We start from the raw sequence: 17576 nt of genomic DNA on the forward strand, positions 1-17576 counted from the left end.
TAAAAATGGCGCTCGCTGGCCCCTCGGACTCCGGGGCCTCTAGATGCCGTCCGTTTGCATGGGCGGGCCATCTGGACCGTTGATCTCGGAGCGGGGCCCACTCGGCAGACAATTAGAGGCTGGCGAGCCGGCAACGTCAGCAGCATGTCGCTGCCGCGCCGCGCCTCGAACCATCTCGTCTCGTTTCGTTTCGTTTCGTTTCCTCTCCTTCCCTCGCCTGCTCGCTCGCTCCCCAGGACCCCAGCCACATCTCGAGCGCGCTCCTTGGCGGCCGGCCGCCCACGCCCCCCCTCCGTGCCCGTGCGGTGGTCCGAGGTGCCGTCCCAGGTTCGTGGCGCCTGCGCGAACCGAGCCTTGGTTCGTGGGCCCGGATTTCCCGCGCTTGATTTGCAGCCGGGGAAGCATCACAAGGGAAACGGGATTAGCTAGCTCTGCAGAGGCCGCCGGGCTTCCCCGCCCCTCGCGCGCAGGCGCGTGCGCTTGAATAAGTTGGAACTCCTTCAAGTTCCCGGCTCCAAATGGCTTCCTCAGGTATTCGTCCCCCTCCCCCACAAATTTGTGGGATTCATTGGAGATAATCTCCTTTTCCTCCACCTTCTCTTCGATTTTTTGTTTTCCTTTGAGTTCACCTGTGAATGTAATGATTTGGTATCACGGTGATGCGTAACTGGCTCAGAATGATTGAGTTATGGTGCAATTCTATTACAACCCTTTTTTTTCTGTTCACGATTTGTTGTTCCTTGATTCAAATAAATAGAAGAAGTTTAATTTCCGAACTAGTCACAGGTCCTGATTGTCGGTGCATTTTTTGGATTCCTCAAGTTTTTCCCCAAATTCAATATGCGGTGGGTCAAATTGTAGATCACATGGGAAACCCAGCTGTTTGCAGGGGGCTTGGTTTTCTGTGCTCATGTAAATTTAACTACTTGCTAGAGGCAGCCAACACTTGAAAATTGCATCAAGTCTGTCAGAAAACAAGTAAAATGGATGGAGGGATCCTGTTACCTGATAGCATAGATATATGTATTGCCCCTCATACCTCAAATTGTTCATGTGATACTGTATTATTTTATATTGAAGTAGACTACAAAGTATCAGGAGACATCCAGTAAGGTACACTGAGCTCATCATCAGTAGTTGAAAGTTGTTATCCTGTATCAGGCCTATAAAAATAAGAAAAATCACCTGAGCGCATAATGTCAATGTAAATTATGTTGCGTAAGATACCATTTGAGCTACTCTTACTGCTGTTACTTAAGGAGATAAACTGCTATCATAACTCCTAATTTAGGATTTTGCTTTGTTGGGCATGTCAAAGCCTATTCCGTGAGATACACCATATGCAGTATCAAGGGGATGCACAACGTGTTGTGTTGGGTACCATTTGACAAGGTGTTAGTATACTTAATTAGAGATACTTTTAATGCTGTTACTTAAGGATATAAACTGCAATTACAACTCTTCATTTAGGATTGTGCTGTGCTAGGGCATGACAAAGGCTATTCTTTCAAAATAGCCCGATAATAGCCCGCTATAGTCCGTTATTAGCTTTTTAGGAGATCTACCGCTACGCTACAAAATATTTCTCCGCTATGTCCGCTAAAGGGATTTTTATAGGGTTTAGTGGTAATATATGTCCGCTATATCCGCTAATAAAGATGTAGTCAAGAAAAATAAAGAATCAATATAACTAGGATGGACTATAGACAAAACAATATGAGCACAGTTGGGCAGTAAAGAGACGTGTTGAGTCTATTTTAGAGTGTTAGGTCAATGATGTTTCTCAGTTTGTATGTAATTATTAATTATTTTATCATTCCGCTAAATGTTTAGCCTCCGCTATAGCTCTTTTAGCTTTTTGGAAGAGTTTCCTCTAAATATCTTAGCCCGCTATTTCTTACATTGGTATTTAGTGGATGCACAGTCAGGTTGAATTTCCTGAAAGCAGTCATATTAAGGGGAAAAACAATTTTTTGCTGCTTATCGTTAAATTGTATCTAAGGATTGGTATATTTTGCATCAAGAGTATGCATGTCTACAGGACATCATGTTTCTATTGCTGGATTTGTTCTTACCATTCACTCTCACATACTTATGTGATATGATAATGTCTTCTCCTGCAGATGTCTCTGTTGATATTCGGTCCGACTTTAACTCATTCGATCATTTTCCAAGCATGCGATACATTGCAACAGATAGACCCTGGTTGAGTAAGTATACATGAAGCTCTCACTTGAATTGAAGTATTGAACTGGCCGTCTGCCTCTCTTTTTCTATGTTAACTGAACAATGACCATTGAACATTAGCTTTTTTTTGTGCTACAGAGAGATTAACCACTCTTTACCTTTTGGTATCTAATTCTTTAACAGAGTTATATGGAATAAGAGTTCAGCCTATGCCGCCATTCAGAAGTTTGAGCTGCAAACCTGATCCGGCACTCATTCATCATTGCCTACCTGATGAACTACTTCTTGAGGTGATGTTATATGAACTGAGGAGCATTTATTTTCATTTTCTTAATGCATAAAGAAAGCACTTTCTGAATTGTTCTCCATTTATGTCCTATTCATGTGTATTTCCTGCTAACTATCTTTGTACATCTCATCGTATTGTCGTATCATCATGAAGAGGAACTAATATTCTTGATTGATCCATAATATATTTCTTGCTTGAATAAAGTCCATTTTGTGCTCCACTGAAGCATCATGAGAGTCCAGTTATAACCCCCTATAGTACTTTTTTTGTTTACTTAACCGCTTGATGAGATTATAATACCGGTTCACATCACCTCCTATGCCAGCTTTGCTAAAATTATTTTGATGGCGTGGAAAGTTATATGGCCATAAGCCCATAACATTTCTCATTCTTTTTCGCAGCTACATACCTAATCAGTCATCCAAATCGTGTTATTCTGTGCCAGCATGCGGCTGCTCTTCTGCTTTTGAATTGTTCCTGAGAGCCCATGATTTCCACAGATGCAAGCACTAACACATGCATACTGCAGGCCACAGCATGCTTGCATGGCATGATGTAACATGCACACTGCTAAGGGGACTTAGCAATCATTTCTGGCACATGCGCATGCAGCATGCTAATGATGATACAAAATACAATGCAAATATGATGTAATTTGCACGTAATTCCATGCATCCAATCGGTGATAAACTGTTTATGTTAGCTAGGAGGGAAGTCAAATGGGGATGATGGGGTACCATTCATGGCACAGAACCTTCCACATCATCAAAACCACCTAGCAAAATTGGCATAGGGTTGTTATGAACCATCATTATAACCAGGGGATGAAGTAAACCAATCAATACTTTAGTTTGCTAAGTGGACTCGATCGATATTTTGAGGGAGTAAAATGGAATTTTTCCTTCTTGCTAGGTAGGTAAGTCATAAGTGTCACCCATGTACCTCATCCTATCACGACTTCAGAGTGAAAAAGAAGCCCGTCTAACAATTCTGCATTGCTCAACTGTTTCATGGTTATTTATTCCAACAGATTTTCACAAGAATGAACCCATATACGTTAGGGAGGGCTGCCTGTGTCTGCCGCAAGTGGAAATATACTGCACGTAATCCTGCTTTGTGGCGTGCTGCATGCTTGAAAACTTGGCAGGTTAGTGTGATTATATTTTGTTATTCACTTTTCATATTTCACTTTCTCAAGGACCCAATTTTATATTATGTAGAGGAGTGGAACTGAAGTAAACTACATGATGGTTCGGTCGTTGTATGATTCTTCTTGGAGGAGAATGTGGCTGCAGAGACCAAGAATCCGAATTGATGGTAAATATTCAAGAAGCCTTATATCATATAGTATGGTGCATTATCAAAAAGCATATTTCTAAGATAAAGAGTGTTTTGTGTATTTCAATTTTTTTTAACAGTGCCAAGTGCTGGGTGATCTAAAAAATTTCATCAATGAAATATCACCATGGCAATTACTGAATGATTATTGGAAGGTTCTTTAAGGATGTTTATCTATCTGCTATATACATCAAAATCTAATATAGAGGGTTAAGTGGGTACACAGAACTATGACTTGACATTTTTTTCTAGCGTGCCCAATTTAGTTTGCACACTGAGGTTCGATGCATCATGGATGTTACATACAATACAGATCTGTCATTTGTCAGTATGACCTGTGGTGAGCCAGTGACCAATGAACTTTGACTCACTGATTAATTAAAATGTCCTGTGAATTCTTAATTTTAGTTTTAGGTGCAAAACTCATCCATTGCAATGCTTCTTTTCTGATGTTCTTGATTTAATTCCTTATTTTCTCTGTTGCTATTAATATCGATAGAGCTTTCAGTGATGTGGGTATATTATATTTGCACTGACTTTGATACTTATTGCTTCTTCAGGTCTCTATGTGAGCAGGAACACATATATTCATACTGGAGTTACAGAGTGGCAATTCAAGAAAACTGTCAATGTGGTATGATGGCACTGATTGTTTTTTTAGAACTCTGTTTTACTCATGTTCACAAATGCTGATCATTATGGCTGTATTATGATCAGTTTTCTTATTGATTTTATGTTCTAAGGATTCCCAAGTTGTTGGTATTAATGATATTACATCCCTTTCATGTTTAGGTTTGCTACTACCGTTACTTGAGATTTTTTCCTAGCGGGAAGTTCCTCTACAAGGTCCCTATCACAACTCCTGCTGCCATTTGTTGACATTCAACAGCAGGATTCTCACTCATTACTCTCTTTTTTTGTCCCATTGAATGACAGATTTCCCCTGAAAAAATTAAAGATGCTGTCAAGTGCATGCATTTCCGGGCATCAAAGGCTGATTGTGTATTTAAAGGCGACTATATACTGTCAGAGGATGGCCAGGTGAAAAGTTCAGACTTGGTTAGTTGGTTATGCTTTCTTTGGCAAAGTCCATCACATTCTTCCTAATCTGAGCTACTCTTTCTTGGCCTGCAGATAGAAATGGCACTCCTATATCCGGGGCATCGGTACACACTTGTTAGGATGCGCCTTAGGTATTCCATGTGAAATTGTTGCCCAAGTTTTGATGATTGATTCTAGTTCCTAGCCTTTGAAATTTGTGCCGACATTCTGCAGGCTTAGAGGCACTACAATTGGTGCAAATAACAGGTTGGATGTGCTAAAGATTCTAACCACTGGAGTTAATGCAACTGAACTGAAAAACTGGACAGGCAGCATACTTGAACTTGTTGAGGGCTGGGAGGAGGATGAGACGCATGACCCAGATGTGCCTGCCGTTTCCCACAGCAGGGGTTTGTCTCCCTTCGTGTTTGTTCCGTTTGAGGAGGTATGTGATTTTGATCTACGGCTAAGTGTATGTTATACTCATTGTGGTCAGACTGCTATTGGAGGGAGGGTTAACTGCAGGTTGTAGTTCAGTTTCTTATACCAAACATAGTATGATTGACTGGAGTGGGTATATTGTTCAGGCTGATACTTCGGTGCTAAACCTCCCAGTGGAGAAGATGGATTACTATGTCCCTGGGTGAGCTACTCATGGCGACAATTATGATGGAGAATGGAGATGATGGTGGAGATGATAAGCGATTTCATTTCCTCACGGATTCTTGCCAGAGCAATATGTAAATACACAGTGTTGTTTTATTTCCCCTTCTGGGTTGCTTGCATGAAGTTGTATGAATAATTATACACGTGTTCGTTGATGCTTTAAAACGGGGTAGGCAAGAAATAAGTTCTTTGTCGATGCTATAAAACGAGTGGAACCACCCCCCTCAAGTTGTGGGTCTGTACTATAGAAACAAGCAGTCTATCGTTGTAAATGTAAACTCTTGAATCTGAATATGTATTTTTTGACTGTACAGTTACATCTTTGCATCTTCGTTTTTCTTGATTAAATTAAATGAAACCTTTGCATCTAGCTACTATATGAATGCTAAGTTAGTATATGAGTAAGTACACATTAATACACTTGTGTTAATTTGTCTCCAATAGCTAGCAGTGACATTTGAATTTGGATACAGCTATATACGTGAATGCTCATTGCTGAATAGGAAACAGATGTCCATTTATTTTTTGAGTCAAGTCTATTTTACCCCCCTCATCTCATCTTGGCATTTAAAATACCCCCCTCAACTCACAAACCAGACATTACCGGTACCTCTGCTTGCAATACCGTTTAATTAACCCCCCCGCGCCCCCTTGACCCTGTTTTCGCTGCCACCTCAGCCCGGTTGTCGCCACGTCTGCCCTGCCACGTCAGGGCGAGCCCAATACCACGCCCCGGCCCAAAACGCACGAAGGCAGTCCTCCATTCGCAGCCGCCGCCGCCAACGTCGCCCTCTGTCGCTGACCAATTCGCCGTCGCTGCCATTCCCCCCGCCGGCAGCTCCCATCTCCGCCGCCGCCGCCGGCGGCTCCCTTCTGCGCTGCCCTTCCCCCCAGCCTTCCTTCTCCCAACGATGCACGGCTGTGTATCTAAATAGCATACTTCCCCAGGTTTGTTACCTCTAATTTCTAGGGTTCTATGAAATTAGATGTCTCGATTTCTCTGTTTGAACCATCGTTTCCTCTATCATGTTTGGTTGTAGGTTTTTATCTGGATTTAGGATCTGTTGAAATGGATTTGATAGACTTCATTGCTGTTCGGTTCCACTTTCTTGGTCACTTCATCAGTCATGGCACGAAGGTAGATTATGTAGGTGGTTCAGAAGCAATGTCTTACATAGACAGAGATAAACTGTCGTTGCCAGAGGTAGTGGGACACCTAAAGGACCACTACAATGTGGAAGAAGGCTCTTTGCTTCACTGGTTGTTCCCAGGAAAGGATATGAGCAGTGGGCTTAGAGTACTATTAGACGATGGTGTGTGCCAGTACATGTCACAGTGTGTAACTGAAGGTGGAGTTGCTGATGTCTATGTAGAGCATGGTAGTGGCACCAAAGTTGCAAATGAAAACAGCAACGATTCAGATGTCCAGGTCATTGGAAGCAAGGAAGTAAGCTTGTCTCCAACATTTGGGGCGGTGGAAGTATCAGGGAGCAAGAAATTGGAGTTATCAGCAAAGGATAATGTCAGTGCAATGAGTCAAGTAGAAGTACTGCAGGTTACTAGTTCAGATGACAGTGATTATTTGCCTGGTGACAACAGTTCTTCAGAGGTAGATGATGAAGTTGAACAGATTGTAAAGAAATTCAAGGAGTACAAGAAGAAATGTAAGTCAGGAGAAATTGCTAATTTAGATGATGTTGTGTGCTCAGGTAAAGGTGCGGCAAACAGTCCTGATGGATTGGGAATCGATGACGGAGATGAAACACCCTATGAAGACAGTAGTGAAGCGGAGGAGGAGTCCTATGAGTCAGGTAGCGATGAGGGATCAGTGAGGCAAGTCTCCCAGTTTCCTAGATATAAGAGTACAGGGCATAGGGCTGAGTTTTGTTTAGGAACGAAGTTTTCAAACAAGAGAGATTTCAAAGAGGCAGTGAGGCTGTATGCTCTCCAGCAGGGTATGCAATCACTTGTGAGAGAAGAAACGGACCATTCTCGCAGCCAGCAGGTAAAGCACCAACTGCATCACACGAAGGAGGCAGGGCAGCAGCATCATCACCACCAGCTAATAATGCAATGGTTATCTCTTCATCTATATGATATTTTTAGTTGTCCGTTCAGATTTGTTACCTCTTCAACTATAGAGTACTCTCAACTATATGATACATTTTGCAGGTAGTTGTGCATACTTCACAGCAAAGTGCAGCCAGTGGAACAAAAAGAAAGAGAGGTGCTTCCACAGACATCGAGATTAGTTCTCAGTCACATGGTTCAGTGAACAGAATGAACAGAAGCAAAACAAGTGTAAGTTGACAGTAACTACTGTGTTCTATGCTGGATTCACTCACATTTGTGACTAACATTGGTTACTCCAAACAGGGTGCTACAACAACTGCAAGGGCAAAAGTTCAAACTCAACTAGGTGGCACTGCATCTATCCACTTAGAAGCTAATGTACCAACTTTTCAAGCTTGTTCCAGGGTGGATGTAACTGTCACTAGTGGAACTGCTAGTGCCCAAGTGGAAGCTCGTGAACCTCCAAAGAAACTGACACCAAGAAGGGCAAGGAAGGTGCCAGCTATCATGTCTCCTGATGACTAAACTGGATGGGTCCTATTGTGTTAGTGTCCTGATGAGTGAACTGGATGTGTCCTACTGTGTTAGTGTCCTATGTTGGACCATGTGTTCAAATTGAAGTTCAATTTGTGTTAAACAATGTTAGTAAACTGTGATGGACCATGTGTTGAACTTGATTTCAATGTGTGTTAAATTATGGAGTACTCTAAATTATGCCATATGTCCCTCTGTGTACTCATCAAACATGACAGCATCTGCCATTCCATTCCATTCCATTCCATTGCATTAAATTTCAGAGTACATTGGTTTTCAACATACAGAACATTAGCAGCCCAATACAAACAGCAAGTGCATACAACAGTATAGCCCTTTGCCTGTTTAATTCATTCACTCTTTCACCTAGCACAACTACTTCATGGTCTTTGGCCTGCATTGCAAGTCTGGCGGCTTGGAGCTCTGCTTCTTTTTCAGCTCTTGTCTCCTCTAGCTTTTCCCTGGCATCAACAACTGCAGCAACCATCTCTTCCTTCTCCCTTCTCAACTTCCACACCATGTCGCGCAGATCAATCAGCAAGCTTCGCACAAAGGGAGTGGTTGTTGATTCTTCTGCCCAATCCCACAAACGACATCCACCAACCTACAGAGAATGAGATCCAAGAGTACTCAAGAATAAATCACACTTCACTCCAAAAGCTGAAATTTTTCTGTACACCGATCCTTACACGGGCTCTTAAACACTTGTAGTACCTACGTCCTGGGTTATCATCGCTCCAGGATATCCATCGGGCTGCCTTCTGCTGGCAGTGGCACATATACGGTGGCCAGTAATCTGTGGGCTTCTCTCGGTATGGAATCGGGGAAGGTGCCGCAGCCCCGTCCATCCTCGGCCACGAAGCCCGGGACGACGAGCTCGATGAACCGGTCGAACGAGCTGGGCTACCCCTCATGGCGTCGTGGCGTGCGGAACCTGGCGGCAGCGAAGGAGGGACCTTGCGGCGCAGAAGGGAGCCGCCAGCGATGGCGGCGGAGATGGGAGCTGCCGGCGGGGGGAATGACGTCGACGGTGAATCGGGCAGCGGCAAAGGGCGAATCGTTGGGAGAAGGAAGGCTGGGGGGAAGGGCGACGCAGAAAGGAGCCGCCGGCGGCGGCGGCGGAGATGGGAGCTGCCGGCGGGGGGAATGGCAGCGACGGCGAATCGGTCAGCGGCAGAGGGCGACGTTGGCGGCGGCGGCTGCGAATGGACGACTGCCTTCGTGCGTTTTGGGCCGGGGCGTGGTATTGGGCTCGCCCTGACGTGGCAGGGCAGACGTGGCGACAACCGGGCTGAGGTGGCAGCGAAAACAGGGTCAAGGGGGCGCGGGGGGTTAATTAAACGGTATTGCAAGTAGAGGTACTAGTAATGTCTGGTTTGTGAGTTGAGGGAGGTATTTTAAACGCCAAGATGAGATGAGGGGGGTAAAATAGACTTGACTCTTATTTTTTTTCCCTTGAGGTTTAGCAAGAAAGGGATGTTGCACCCTCTGTTTCGCACAAGTTATACAGCCTCTGTTCTCGAAATCACAACTTCACAGGAGACGCCCAAAGTGTACCATTTGGCATCAAGGATCTTTCACGAGGCGCCGTCAGATCACACACTTGACACTTCTATCAATTGGGTATCTGCTTAGTATTTAGTAGCAGCTGCCGCCTTTGGATCGTGCGAAATTGGCGTTCCTTGTATACAGAGCTACATGCTGCTGGGTTTGGGATGCGGTTCGTGATCCTTGTACACCAGCTCCTTCAACGCCGGATTACGAGGCAGGTACGTGTCCTGCAGCAGTTCATCAAAAAAATAAAAATAAAAAATTAATCAAGCATGACTAATTTGCTAAATTAGGATGTCACGAGCTCAGCAGTTCAAGAACAATTTAAAGCTTCATTAGAATGCCCCAAACACTGTCTGTAGTGCAATGGACATGCGCCAATTCCACCGAAAAAAGAACACCTGCCAACTGAATTTTAGATTTACCAGGTAAATTTGTCGATTTTAAGGGCGTCCTCGATCAATTTTCCCTGTCAACTGACTCACTGCAGGCAGTCCGAGCTGCTTGCTAATCCTACTCATCTATCCTCCTCGAAGAATCCGAGGGACAATAGAAGCGCGCGCGTGACGCAGGAGATGAACCAGTGGGTAGGGCAGCAGAGGAAGAGAGGGGATCAGGATCACGCACGGAGATGTAGGAGCAGGTGGGGACGACGCGCATGCCGCGGCCCCGCGCGTGGGCGAAGGCGGCGTCGCAGAGGCGCGCGGCGAGCCCCTGCCCGCGCTTGCTCCGCGGCACGTACGTGTGCACCATGTCCATCACCGCCGCCGCAGGATGAGGAGGAGGCGCGCCGCCCCCGTCACCGCCGGGGAGGAGGCGGTACTGGAGGAAGGCCTCGCCGTCGGGCGTCTCGAACCTCCCCGCGTCCTCCCTCCACACGATGCCCTCCGTCTCCGGCGGAGGGGCCTCCACCTTCCGCTCGCCCGCGCCGGCCTCCTCCGCCATCAGATTGCCCGGAGGAGGAGAGACTGCTGCTCACGTAGTCGGACTCCTCGAGCTTGTCTTGGGCTCTTGGCTCCTTGGCTGGCTGCTTGTGTCTGGGCTTGGCCCGACAAAAGCTTTGATGGACCAGATTTTGCTTGGGCCTGTGTGGATAAACGAGAGCGGGTTGGCCTTTTGAGGCTGTACTAATTTCCTTCCTCTAGTACTGAGATGGTGCCATGCGCATGGGATTTGTGCTCGCGGTTGTAAAATTCTTTTTCGTCTTTATACAATGATACACAGTTTTTCTGCATATTTAAGAAAAAAAACTGGGCTAGGGCCGTATACTGCAATAGGGTGAAACGGGCCTAGAGAGAATTTGAGGAAAACGTAGTGTTTGAGACCGTGCAGTAGATGGATATGGCTAAAATAATATACTAGAAGAGAGCAAGAGCAAGCCAGCTATGCATAGTTCTCGTAAAATGTTTTTAGAAAAAAATATAGTAAATTAGTGAACCAGCCATGAGTTCCTTGTCTGCAAGTTGGTTTCTTGCATCAACATTTCTCATGGTTGGTTCACCATGGAGAAGATGACTTTTAGAGGTTTTCAGGTTGGAGAAATGAAAAGATTTGAGGTCGTATTTTCTTTCCCATACGTATCAAAAGTTGTAGTTTGTGCATAATAATTGAAGTTTGTGCGGGATTAGTGTGTATCTTTTCAGTCTGATACGTTGACTGGACATACAGTTTTGGTTTCTACCATGCTGGACTCAAGGGGAATGCATCTTGCGCTGCAGATACAAACAGACACCATTCCTGTCGTCATCAAGCTAGCTATCCAATCCGCAGTTCATAGAACACATGCAAGATGACTGCGACAGTACGACCTTAATTATGAATGGGATTCACGGCGCCGGGAGAGTTGACATTTACTTTTTCCTTCTCGCCGCACTCTAGTGCCGAGATGGTGCCATGCGCATGGGATTTGTGCTCGTGCGGTTGTAAAATTCTTTTTTGTCTTTATACAATGAAACACAGTTCTTCTGCGTATTTGAGAAAAAAACTGGGCTAGGGCCGTATACTGCAATAGGGTGAAACGGGCCTAGAGAGAATTTGAGGAAAACGTAGTGTTTGAGACCGTGCAGTAGATGGATATGGCTAAAATAATGTACTAGAAGAGAGCAAGAGCAAGCCAGCTATGCATAGTTCTCGTAAAATGTTTTTAGAAAAAATATTGTAAATTGGTGAACCAGCCATGAGTTACTTGTTTGCAAGTTGGTTTCCTGCATCAACATTTCTCATGGTTGGTTCACCATGGAGAAGATGACTTTTAGAGGTTTTCAGGTTGGAGAAATGAAAAGATTTCAGGTCGTATTTTCTTTCCCATACGTATCAAAAGTTGTAGTTTGTGCATAATAATTGAAGTTTGTGCGGGATTAGTGTGTATCTTTTCAGTCTGATACGTTGACTGGACATACAGTTTTGGTTTCTATCATGCTGGACTCAAGGGGAATGCATCTTGCGCTGCAGATACAAACAGACACCATTCCTGTCGTCATCAAGCTAGCTACCCGATCCGCAGTTCATAGAACACATGCAAGATGACTGTGACAGTACGACCTTAATTATGAATGAGATTCACGGCACCGGGAGAGTTGACATTTACTTTTTCCATCTCGCCACACTCTAGTGCCGAGATGGTGCCATGAGCATGGGATTTGTGCTCGTGCGGTTGTAAAATTCTTTTTTGTCTTTATACAATGGCAGTTCTTTTGCGTATTTGAGAAAAAAAACTAGACTAGGGCCGTATACTGCAATAGGGTGAAACGGGCCTAGAGAGAATTTGAGGAAAACGTAGTGTTTGAGACCGTGCAGTAGATGGATATGGCTAAAATAATGTACTAGAAGAGAGCAAGAGCAAACTAGCTATGCATAGTTCTGGTACAATGTTTTTAGAAAAAAGTATTGTAAATTGGTGAACCAGCCATAAGTTCCTTGTCTGCAAGTTGGTTTCCTGCATCAACATTTCTCATGGTTGGTTCACCATGGAGAAGATGACTTTTAGAGGTTTTCGGGTTGGAGAAATGAAAAGATTTCAGGTCATATTTTCTTTCCCATACGTATCAAAAGTTGTAGTTTGTGCATAATAATTGAAGTTTGTGCGGGATTAGTGTGTATCTTTTCAGTCTGATACATTGACTGGACATACAGTTTTGGTTTCTACCATGCTGGACTCAAGGGGAATGCATCTTGCGCTGAAGATACAAACAGACACCATTCCTGTCGTCATCAAGCTAGCTACCCGATCCGCAGTTCATAGAACACATGCAAGATGACTGCGACAGTACGACCTTAATTATGAATGGGATTCACGGCGCCGGGAGAGTTGACATTTACTTTTTCCATCTCGCCACACTCTAGTGCCGAGATGGTGCCATGCGCACGGAATTTGTGCTCGTGCGGTTGTAAAATTCTTTTTTTGTCTATATACAATGATACGCAGTTCTTCTGCGTATTTGAAAAAAAAAACTGGGCTAGGGTCGTATACTGCAATAGGGTGATACGGGTCTAGAGAGAATTTGAGAAAAACATAGTGTTCGAGACCGTGCAATAGATGGATATGGCTAAAATAATGTACTAGAAGAGAGCAAGAGCAAGCCAGCTATGCATAGTTCTCGTAAAATGTTTTTAGAAAAAAATATTGTAAATTGGTGAACCAGCCATGAGTTTCTTGTCTGCAAGTTGGTTTCCTGCATCAATATTTCTCATGATTGGTTCACCATGGAGAAGATGACTTTTAGAGGTTTTCAGGTTGGAGAAATGAAAAGATTTCAGGTCGTATTTTCTTTCCCATATGTATCAAAAGTTGTAGTTTTTGCATAATAATTGAAGTTTGTGCGGGATTAGTGTGTATCTTTTCAGTCTGATACGTTGACTGGACATACAGTTTTGGTTTCTACCATGCTGGACTCAAGGAGAATGCATCTTGCGCTGCAGATACAAACAGACACCATTTCTGTCGTTATCAAGCTACCTACCCGATCCACAGTTCATAGAACACATGCAAGATGACTCCGACTGTACGACCTTAATTATGAATGGGATTCATGGCGCCGGGAGAGTCGACATTTATTTTTTCCATCTCGCCACACTCTAGTGCCGAGATGGTGCAATGCGCATGGGATTTGTGCTCGTGCGGTTGTAAAATTCTTTTTTGTCTTTATACAATGATATGCAGTTTTTCTATGTATTTGAGAAGAAAAAAATTGGGCTTGGGCCGTATACTGCAATAGGGTGAAACGGCCTAGAGAGAATTTGAAGAAAACGTAGTGTTTGAGATCGTGCAGTATATGGATATGGCTAAAATAATGTACTAGAAGAGAGCAAGAGCAAGCCAGCTATGCATAGTTCTCGTAAAATGTTTTTAGAAAAAATATTGTAAATTGGTGAACCAGCCATGAGTTCCTTGTCTGCAAGTTGGTTTCTGCATCAATATTTTTCATGGTTGGTTCACCATGGAGAAGATGACTTTTAGAGGTTTTCAGGTTGGAGAAATGAAAATATTTTAGGTCGCATTTTCTTTTCCATACGTATTAAAAGTTGTAGTTTGTGTATAATAATTGAAGTTTGTGCGGGATTAGTGTGTATCTTTTCAGTCTGATACGTTGATTGGACATACAGTTTTGATTTCTACCATGCTGGACTCAAGGGGAATGCATCTTGCGCTGCAGATACAAAAAGACATCATTTCTGTCGTCATCAAGCTAGCTACCTGATCCGCAGTTCATAGAACACATGCAAGATGACTGCGACAGTACGACCTTAATTATGAATGGGATTCACGGCGCCGGGAGAGTAGACATTTACTTTTTCCATCTCGCCACATCAAATTAGATATATATTGACTCTGTTCGCTGCATTCAGCCAATAGTGTTTTTCTCTCACGCCAAAATCAGCACCAGCCAGCAGCCACTAGCCATCCAGCAGTATTTTTCTCTCATAACAAATCAGCACCAGCCACAGCACAGCGAACAGAGTGATTATAGATACAATTATGGGACTGGCCTATTGCTAATATTTTTATGAACATTTGATCCGGAAATGTATACAATTCTTTTTAAATGTCCGCTGGCAGGTGGCAAAGAATATTACTTAGAAGATCCGGTTGCCCCGCCCCCCCCCCCCCCGCCGTGCCGGGCTAAGTGTTCATTATCTATTATATATATATTTGAGTGTTAGAAGAAGCCACCACATTTGCCAAGAGCGTCTAGAAATTCCCACATTAATCTAAAAAAGAGAAAAACTTGCACCATCGGATTTTATGAAGATCTAACGGTCTAAACTAACCAGAAGAGTCTAACTATCCAAAAAAGTATGTATCCAATTAAAGCTAAAGCTATAAACAGAATATGCAATAAATATAGAGTCCGCATGATACAAGAAACCAACGTTTCCATTTGTGTCTTGATTTATGTATATACCATCGTATGTTAAGTTACTGTCCACTAGCACTTATATGATATGTTATTTTATTGTCGCCTCCATCCGTTGGATGTGCAGCATGAGCTTGGTAGTTTTGGCATGTTAACGCAATGATTGCGGCTACTTGACAAGAGCAGTAGTTGGTTGGGGCCTTGGAGCTAGGGAGTCGATAAGACACGTAGGTAAATGCGGTGACTCGATGTGCATACGAGTGGATAGGATGAGATTGCTGTAGGTTTTTCTATTATTTTAGCTATAGAGTTTTCACTCAATTTGTTTTGCCGACTCTTGCTCTAAAAATCGAGTGAATACCTTCACTCAATATTCATATTCCATCGCCAAACTCTGTTACATGCAAGAAATTTGATTGAGGAAAAAAAACACTCCATTGTTGTATAGTCAGTCCTTTGAAAGGACCATTAATAAGAGCCAGAGTCAGTCTCTTAACAGGATGAGGATATATTTGTCTAAACAGGTGTTCACCCATGTCCATTTATATGTGAGATTTTTAAGGGTGACAAAAAGAACTGAAGGTGCTAATCGATGACCAAAATATCTTGGAGAAAATAAGGCCAAAAACATTATCTACAAAAAGATCTTCTTATCAGTAATATAAACATGCTCTGCAAGTATTTAGATAAGTACACAGCATAGTCCTGTGAAATGTGATCTCAAAATAATCATCTTCGTAATAAGAATATATAATAATCAGGAATTGCTAAAAAAATATCAGCAAGTATCAAAATAGTGGATATATACTATGCAACAGTTAAAGCTTATGTATCAGATTTAACAGAGTAGTTAAAGCTTATGTATCAGATTTAACAGAGTAATATGTTAACATACAGAAACTTGAAACATATGGCTCACGCTAAACAATCATTTAAGAAAAAAGCTCTACGGTAAACCAACATATACCTTTCCTGCAATCAGAATAAATACCCTGCTTCCCACTAAGATGTTTTACAAATAACATTAGCCCTTCTGAAAGGTGGCAAAAAAAAGACAGAACCACCGTGCCAACTTAGGATGGCAACCGCGCAGCGGCACGGCCCGACTTGGGCACAAGTTTGGGCAGCGGCGGAGGGAGAGTAGCAGAAGCACCTCGTCTGGGATCACCAGATCTTGGTGCAGCTGGGGGGGGGGAGGGAGCAACAACGAAACACCAGCAGCGTACGAGCAGATGACCGGCAGCGGCGGAGGCAGCGCAACAGCTCCTAAGGGATGGGCAAAGCAGAGCATATGGTCAGCGTGGGAAAGGATAAAGAGGGAGGTTGAACCGACAAGGAAGGTACAAAAAGTGAGAAGAAAAAAGGAAGTACGAAAAATGCGAAAAATAAGAGAGAAAAAAAGAGAAAACAAAAATTATTTTATTATGTATTTTCATATAAAATTATATTATTATAAAATCACATTATAGGACCATTACAGAAGCTGCTTCATCTAAGGGCCATAGCCGGAGCCATTTAAGCCATAGTTAGAACCCTGCCAAACTATCTCTAAGTCGATAGCCTATGATACACGACAAATAACTCCAACAGCTGCTTCTACCGCCCTCTTCTCTCAGAAAAAATAGCAAGCTCTAAAGCACAATCTAAAATCAGCAACTGAGTCGAACTAAATAGGAAATATACTGATCGATTTTAAATGCGTGGAGCAAGAAAATGGAATGATACACGACAAATAACTCCAACAGCTGCGGCTACCGCCCTCTTCTCTCAGAACAAATAGCAAGCTCTAAAGCACAATCTAAAATCAGCAACTGAGTCGAACTAAATAGGAAACTTCTCCGTTAGGTGCATCATACACGAAATATACTGATCGATTTTAAATGCGTGGAGCAAGAAAATGGAAGATGGAGAAATCGACAGGCTAGAAGTTAAAGAAAAGATTTAAAAACAACATAAAAGACATGTCTGGAACTATCCATCACCAATATGATAAAACTCTAAAGTGGACTCATTTATGCAGTCCGGTGGGTTAAAAACAAATTAAAAATATACAGTAACCAAAGTGAGGGAAATCTATGAGTAAAACACAATAAAACACACACACACACATATATATATATATATATCGACTGGAGTAAGCAGGGAGGCCCTAAACTATTTTTAAATATAACTTTTAATTTAATTCATAAAATTCTTAATTCGCTCCCACCATGAATTAGATCTAGAACGGCTAGATATTTCTCAGGTGATCTAACAACTAGGCTAGACTTTCTTTTGTTAAATATTATTCAAATTATCGCACAAATCAAAGTCCAACATCTAAGTTACAAGTTGTTGGCTTCAACATCACTAACACATACATATAATATATTTGATACCTATATAAAAACTTTATAAAGGATAAACCATGTATTCAAGTTGATTCCATATTACAGTTAATCATCAAACTTAAATATCACATGCTACAATATGCATCCATATTGAAGATGGCCCAATATTAAATTGAATCATCATATTTAGATTTTGCAAGTTCAAATATTAAA

The 17576-nt window shown here is 42.7% G+C and overlaps 2 protein-coding genes across 4 annotated transcripts; one reads left to right on the forward strand and one right to left on the reverse strand.

Annotated features, from left to right (window-relative positions):
- Positions 1-172: 172 nt before the first annotated feature.
- On the forward strand, positions 173-5844 carry LOC120641004 (F-box protein 7-like). Of its 3 annotated transcripts, none has more exons than XM_039916950.1 (11): positions 173-531; positions 2124-2210; positions 2371-2477; positions 3507-3623; positions 3697-3793; positions 4375-4448; positions 4607-4660; positions 4751-4855; positions 4949-5007; positions 5090-5300; positions 5443-5842. In XM_039916950.1, the coding sequence occupies exons 1-11, from the start codon at positions 519-521 to the stop codon at positions 5500-5502; spliced, it is 984 nt and encodes a 327-aa protein (XP_039772884.1). In that variant the 5' UTR covers positions 173-518; the 3' UTR covers positions 5503-5842. The 3 variants fall into 3 exon arrangements, with proteins under 3 accessions (XP_039772884.1, XP_039772882.1, XP_039772881.1); XM_039916948.1 differs by having other exon boundaries at positions 180-531; positions 4751-4873; positions 5443-5844; XM_039916947.1 differs by lacking the exon at positions 173-531 and having other exon boundaries at positions 2093-2210; positions 5443-5844.
- A 3737-nt stretch (positions 5845-9581) lies between these two features.
- Positions 9582-10674, reverse strand: LOC120641005 (acetyltransferase At1g77540-like). Its single transcript, XM_039916951.1, has 2 exons — positions 10307-10674; positions 9582-9906 (listed from the first exon to the last, which is right to left on the reverse strand). Exons 1-2 carry the CDS (start codon positions 10622-10624, stop codon positions 9823-9825), a joined length of 402 nt encoding a protein of 133 aa, XP_039772885.1. The 5' UTR covers positions 10625-10674; the 3' UTR covers positions 9582-9822.
- Between the last annotated feature and the right edge of the window lie 6902 nt (positions 10675-17576).

The sequence above is a fragment of the Panicum virgatum genome, chromosome 7K, assembly GCF_016808335.1.
Source record: "Panicum virgatum strain AP13 chromosome 7K, P.virgatum_v5, whole genome shotgun sequence".
NCBI lineage: Eukaryota > Viridiplantae > Streptophyta > Magnoliopsida > Poales > Poaceae > Panicum > Panicum virgatum.

Excerpts from the sequence above, each read along its gene's own strand:
- LOC120641005 (XM_039916951.1), bottom strand. The coding sequence starts at position 10,624 with ATGGCGGAGGAGGCCGGCGCGGGCGAGCGGAAGGTGGAGGCCCCTCCG. Across the intron at positions 9,907-10,306 it reads CCACCTGCTCCTACATCTCC|GACACGTACCTGCCTCGTAA; the intron begins GTGCGTGATCCT and ends GAACTGCTGCAG.
- LOC120641004 (XM_039916948.1), top strand. Across the intron at positions 3,794-4,374 it reads ACCAAGAATCCGAATTGATG|GTCTCTATGTGAGCAGGAAC; the intron begins GTAAATATTCAA and ends TTGCTTCTTCAG. Across the intron at positions 4,874-4,948 it reads AGGTGAAAAGTTCAGACTTG|ATAGAAATGGCACTCCTATA; the intron begins GTTAGTTGGTTA and ends CTTGGCCTGCAG.